The 6,568-nt window shown below is 34.9% G+C and overlaps 1 protein-coding gene across 1 annotated transcript; it reads right to left on the bottom strand.

Annotated features, from left to right (window-relative positions):
* On the bottom strand, positions 1-4,392 carry LOC126826915 (uncharacterized). The gene is made up of 7 exons (XM_050556056.2): positions 4,299-4,392; positions 3,740-3,955; positions 3,311-3,368; positions 1,903-2,084; positions 867-1,039; positions 511-661; positions 1-125 (listed from the first exon to the last, which is right to left on the bottom strand). The coding sequence occupies exons 2-7, from the start codon at positions 3,948-3,950 to the stop codon at positions 91-93; spliced, it is 810 nt and encodes a 269-aa protein (XP_050412013.1). The 5' UTR covers positions 3,951-3,955; positions 4,299-4,392; the 3' UTR covers positions 1-90.
* Positions 4,393-6,568: the final 2,176 nt, after the last annotated feature.

Raw genomic sequence — 6,568 nt, 5'->3', positions numbered from 1 at the left:
TTTATACCGATTGTAACATATTTTTATTTAATGTTGCATTTTAACTGATGTCAGTTTTCTTTACCAGCTTGGTTGTTGAGGTAAAAAAATTTAAATAGTTTCTGTAGGAATGTCACTGGTTTGTTCTGTGAAAAAATACAAAATATCAAATATAAAGCACCCAGATCTCTCGTAAACATACCATATTACAGACGGCTTTCATGACGTTCAGTAGGAGTTCAATGAGTGGTCACTCACTAGCCCATCAATCCAACGACCCAGATACCTTGCGTGTCCTTTTACATTTTCGACAATTTATAAAGTACAGTCTAAAGGATTAACAATCCACAAAAGGCTTAGATCCATTTTTGGTAATATTGTTGATTTGGTAGTGCTTATTTAGATTTTGTGCAAATACAATTTCTAAGTGACGAAGGACTGGGGCTATGGAAGCTTCAAAGGACAATGTAAGAAATTACTAAAAGATTTCGCATTTCCTTAGTTATAATCGCAATGTTGTTTTCAACTTACTGAAGATATCAGTAGTAGCAGTTTTAAGAGCACTGAGGGCAGTTAATCCGTGGATAGCCAATTTGGTTCCGAGTTGGGTGGCTGAAGTTTTAACAGTTTCCAGCATATTGGTACCAGCGGTCTTCAGAGCGGTTCCAGTTGTTGATATCAACTAAATATAAAACCAAAAATAGAATTTATACTTGCATAAATGCCGTTTTCCATTTTCGAAAAACTACATTTTTACATTTCCACATCTGTCAACAGCAGCATATTGGTGCTACATATTAGCTTATTAAATAAATTTAATTATAAATGCCCTCTGTACAACACGCATGCAATAAGTTAAAATAAAATACAATAAAAGGAATACACACATTTTTAAATCCAGCGCCAAGGGGTTTGAAGAAATTGGCCAATTGACTTCCAAAACCTGTAATGGCATCAGTGAAGGCGTTTCGTTTGTGAGATCCGAAGAATTTGGTGACCAGATTGTTAAGACTGGAAACAAGGTTTTTCATGATCATATCAGCGAGACCATTGTGAACACCTACAGGAAATAAAGAAATGGTTAGATTATTGAGTCTATCTCCGGGATATTGGGGGAAACGAAGTGTCCCTTTTGAAACACCTTCCATGTAAAACGTTTAAAGTGGATTAGTTCAAAAGTTTTATTACGCAGATCTGAAAGTATTCACTATCGGCGAATCGACTTTACTTCTGCTAATAGTTTCCGGGCCGCTGAAATAACCTTTAAGCGAACGTAAACATACAAAATCACAAGGTAAAATCCGAGAATCGGAGTGGACGAATCGAAAGTAATTTTATGCAAGTTGTTAATCTAATACATCGAAGGCATATCTACCATGACCAGAGTTAATGCCTATTTTGATATGATGATCAACCGACTAAAACATGTACGATTCACTTTAGTAACCATTTTACCCATTCAGAGGGAACATGTGATACAATCAACCTCTTCTCCGTTCACTCAGCTCTTAGTTTTACCCTAACAGAATTGAATATCAGGTTTTTAGATCCTTAAACAAAATTTTCTTTGGTTTATTGTTATCTTCTAGGGAACATTAAAATCGCCAATAATGGTATGTCTAATTGGATGATAGATAAAATTAGCATATTATGAATATGAGGTTAGACATTGATATCCAAGAGGAGAGCTGTTATCAAGGTACGTTACAAACTTGTAGGAACATTTTAGGGTCTTTGGAAACATGTGTTAGCTGTGGCGGTGGTGGTGTATTTAATATTGCACTGCCTACTTGTGAGACTGAAAACAGTTGTGATTTGTCTGCGCAATCTGATCATCCGGTGACCTAATAATGGCGTTAGAAGGCAGAGTTATTTGGAACGTCGTGAAACCAGCAAATGGTGTGGTACAAAAATGTAACTTACCAACAATGTTGTCAATGGTTTGAACAAGTTCGTTGGGGTTGTCAATAGCATTTTCTACATTATCGATAACGTTCTGGAAGGCGCTTATGGCGTTGGCCAAAACTGGCTTAAAGGAGTCGACTCCGTTTTCAATTACTTTTTTGGCTTCGATTTCGAATTTGGTTACTTGTTGTAAAAGACCACTGAAAATAACCCGTAGACTTATTTACTTATTGTCAAAGATGTGTTCGCTTGAAGTAAATTACGCCTTTAATTGTAACCTTAAAATTTGGTATATACAATGTATTTACTATAAAATAATCAGTAAGCTCACAATAAATAAAACTCATCCTGTCAACAAGTATATTAGAGCAGGGCGTAATTAGCATGCGCAGAAGTATCCCGACTCCATTCGAAAATCGCTAAATGGGCGTGGTAGCCTTAATAACGGGGTTTGTTTCAAAAGAAATTGTTCCTAAAGTACATTTTCTTGGTGATTTGGATATATCTTTAAATCGATTGTAATGTAAACACTTTTATGTACATTCTGGGAATAATCTACGAATTGATTAAGCAACTTTGGATGAGAACTTTCGATTTAGACTTTGTCTGATAACCTGGTAAAATATAGTCTCGTTCGCCAAGAACCTTCGACATACGGATGGTCTGGGTCTGTTGTCAACATTTTACAAATCGTTCCACTGTCCATCCGTAACCGGGAATTAGTTTTTTTTATGTGATTGATTCACTCAGCAAACCTCGGCAGACTCCAGTACCCTACATCTAGCCTCGGCTGCCTAACGAATTCCGACATTGGAACTACTTTCAAGTTCCTGGATTACAAATGGCGGCACCAACGAAGACGCCTGCGAAGAGTGTTTTATCATACAATGTTTTCGATGTCGGAAGCTGTTTTACCTTAAAAGTTTATCCGATTTTTTTTTCAAACAAAGGACAACTTTTTAATGAAAACTCTGCACACTCTCCGAACGACAGTAGGACGTTAAACTCCATTTCATTTCTTCGAACGACGTCATTGTGAGAACTCCTTTCTAAAAGCGACAAGTTTTCCTAATAAGTAAACCGGTAGCCTCATCACAACTGTATGGGTGTAGCTACATATCACTTACCGTCATATAATGTAAAAGACCGATAATCTAGCCAATGACCCATTATTCTCAAATGTTGACAACCCATCCAGACCAATATTCGTGGAATATGTGGCTGAATGATACAGACTAGGTAAAATAGATAATTCGATCGTCAGACCACTGATGGACAAGACACTTATCTCTGAAGGTTAAGATCTACTTTACACTGTATTGGTATGTATTCAAGTATGACATTCAAATTAATTTCCAGAAATGGTGTAAATATAAGACCTCTTTATGAGGCAGACATTCAACAATCTGGACTAGCTAAGGCTTACCTGATTTCGCGTGTGGTTTTGTTTCCCTTGAAAGCACCCATGGTGTTCAAAGCAAGGGCTGAAAGAAACATAAGCTTTATAAATATAGGTCAGTGATTAACTTAATGTATAAATTATTGTTTATGTTTAAAACGCGTTAAAATATCTTAGATATATAACCATTCAAATGAAGTCATTCTGCTGCCGACTAAAAATTATTGGTGGTAAGTGATTTTACATGTAGATAAATAGACAAATTTAAATATTTTTTGTTTGTTTCGATGTCTGATTCGCTTATACATCTCGATAAGCGCACCTTGTTAGACCCTCGACCATGCACCACTAATTGTAAACATGGCTGAGAAATCCGAGGAACTTTCTGGGCCAACAAAAGGCTCGAACTACGATTAGTCAAAAATATATTTCTTTGATATAAATTTTTAAATTTACCTTGTAAGCCTTGCGACAGAAGATTCTTTCCGGCATCTTTTACTTGATTAAATAAAACTCCACCAACATTGTCCAATTGTCCCAAAAGACTTTTACCAACTACCGAAAAGGCGTCTCCAACTTTTTGGAAGACTGATTGCAGCCCGCTAAGAAAATTAGCGTTAGTGCCTGAGGCAACCAGGGCGATAGTCAAAAGCAACAGAAATTTCATTTTGCCTGAAAGGAAGGAGGTGTATTATTTTTAAAAAATGTATTTATATTTGTCAAATTTATAAAAACTTGTTAACTGCGCCTTGCAATTTATGATTTGTATTTCATATAGGTACTTGATGTACGCAACTGATGTGGACAACGAATCGGAATAAGGGTATAAGGAAAAAAGTCAGAACTATTGGCTATATTCTAATAAAATAATTCCAATATCTTGAAACTTCAAGAAAACCTGCAAGCCATTCATTGATTATCCATATAAATGCACTTTTTGTCCTCGTCATATACGCCCCTCCCCACTCAATCCGGCTAAAACCCCTAAAACTGAATCTGATAGAACTAAACCTACCTGTTTCAATATGTTGAACTTATAAAAGCTATCTGGTAATTGTTCATCTGTCTTATATTCGGTTATCTGACCTACAATGGTTTAACCCATATTTACCGCAAATAATAAAAAAATAAATAAATAAAAAACATGGGAGATTCTCAGATGGCGTCACCATGATGCTCACGCTATTGCAAATAAAGATAAAGTAAGGTTAGGTTTGACAGTGATCACTCCATATGTAAATTTCTAGGTCATTACACTGTATAATATATACAAAAGAGAAAATGAAGCTATCCATCGATATCCCTGCCTCAAAATTAAGACCATTGAGGCTATAGGCATTTTTAAAGCCCGATATCTTCCTAAATTAGCACATATTTGACCAAAGCTTTAAACAAGTTGATGCTTGATTAAAAAATAGGTGGCCAGTCAACGAAACAGTCGCCCACCGACAGTCATGTGGTCCGACCTATTCACAATGGTTTGCACTATTTGAATGTTTTGAACTTTGGAAAACAACTGTTATTATCAAATAAGTACAAGGTTTTGATGATAAATTGGAATTCATTTGGGTTTTAGAAGTCCTTTATTGTTCTCAAAAAATGTTCTCCACTCCCAGAAACCTTTAACGTCATAAAATTGGTATTGTTACAACAAAGATGATTGATAGTTGAAATGTGTGATACCAATCTTTGTGCATATCTAAATTAGTTTTTAAAAGATAGCTTATGAAAGACGGGTAAGAGAACGAGATAATTTGAAAACTTATAAATCCTAAACACCCCATTACCCGGTCTAACTATATCCATGTTATTGAAGAAATACGAACATACCATTATTCGTTCATACATGCTCTAAAGAGCTCGTTTTACCTTTAGTTGCGTACCTATTGCAAAATTATGAATTATGTTTTATATAAAAGTAGGGATTAGATATAAATACATTGATCAGTTTTGTAAATTATCATGAGATGGTCGTGGTAATACAGACATAAACAACAACGTCAGATTGTTTGTAACACTTTTATTTTTATTTCATGTTAGGTATTCTTTACCATCTTGGTTATAGGTGAGGTAGGTTATTAAACAGTTGGTGTAGCAATGGCACTGGTTTGTTCTGAAAATATACAACATATTATCATATATACAGCACTAAAATATATCGTATATATACATATAATATATACAGCATTCAGATCTCTCGTAAAAATAAAATATAAGAAATATACAGCACTCATATATCTGGTAGATATATAATATATAATACAGATTTCTCGTAAATATACAAGATTTTATATATACATCATGCTCATAAATTAAATACAGCACCCAGATCTCTTGTAAAAATACAACATATCATATATATAGCACTCAGATCTCTCGTAAATTATACTAATAATATTTTTTGACTCCATCGAGCAAAGGAACCAAGGGGCTTTAGCTATTCTATTTAGTAGCTGTCTTACATTTTATCTAGACCCGTTTGAAGGAATAAGCATTGCAAATGGACTTGAACCCAATTTGAGAGGGACTTGGGTTTATGATTTTTCGAATTTATTCAAATAGAGATAATCGATCGCATATGGTTGGGTCTATGGAACCTTCGAACGGGCGTTTTAGAATTGTGTTTATTATAAATTTTTTCGCATTTTTACGTTAGTTATATACGGAGTAAGATATGCATATGCGTTTAACGATTGTTACTTTTCTCCTCCACATATTTTCAACTTACTGAAGATATCATTAGTAGCAGTTTTAAGAGCACTGAGGGCAGTTAATCCGTGGATAGCCAACTTGGTTCCGAGTTGGGTGGCTGAAGTTTTAACAGTTTCTAGCATGTTGGTACCAGCGGTCTTCAGGGCGGTTCCAGTGGTTGATATCATCTAAAAACAAAACCAAACAATATAATTGTGACTTGCATAAATAATCTGTTTCCATTTTCGATTAATTGCTTTACCACATCGGACAACAGCTGCATCTTGGCGTTCCATTTTTATCTAATTTTAAATAAATTTTATTATAAATGTCGTGAAATAAAATATAATACGACTATTATAATAAAAGTAATTTAATACATACATTTTTGACTCCATCGCCCAGGGGTTTGAAGAAATTGGCCAACTGACTTCCAAAACTTGCCATAGCATCAGTGAAGGCGTTTCGTTTGTGAGATCCGAAGAATTTGGTGGTCAGATTGTTGAGCCCATTAAAAAGCTTTTTCATGAGCATATCAATCAGATTATTGTGAAGACCTAGAGAAAATAAAGACATTGACACTAGTAAAGAACA

Source organism: Patella vulgata, chromosome 1 (assembly GCF_932274485.2).
Source record: "Patella vulgata chromosome 1, xgPatVulg1.2, whole genome shotgun sequence".
NCBI lineage: Eukaryota > Metazoa > Mollusca > Gastropoda > Patellidae > Patella > Patella vulgata.
Note: the sequence above shows the minus strand (reverse complement) of the source record. Positions and strands in the feature narration are given on the sequence as shown.

Excerpts from the sequence above, each read along its gene's own strand:
- LOC126826915 (XM_050556056.2), bottom strand. The coding sequence starts at position 3,950 with ATGAAATTTCTGTTGCTTTTGACTATCGCCCTGGTTGCCTCAGGCACT. Across the intron at positions 2,085-3,310 it reads AAAACCACACGCGAAATCAG|TGGTCTTTTACAACAAGTAA; the intron begins GTAAGCCTTAGC and ends GGTTATTTTCAG. Across the intron at positions 662-866 it reads TTGGCGCTGGATTTAAAAAT|TTGATATCAACAACTGGAAC; the intron begins GTGTGTATTCCT and ends TTTTATATTTAG.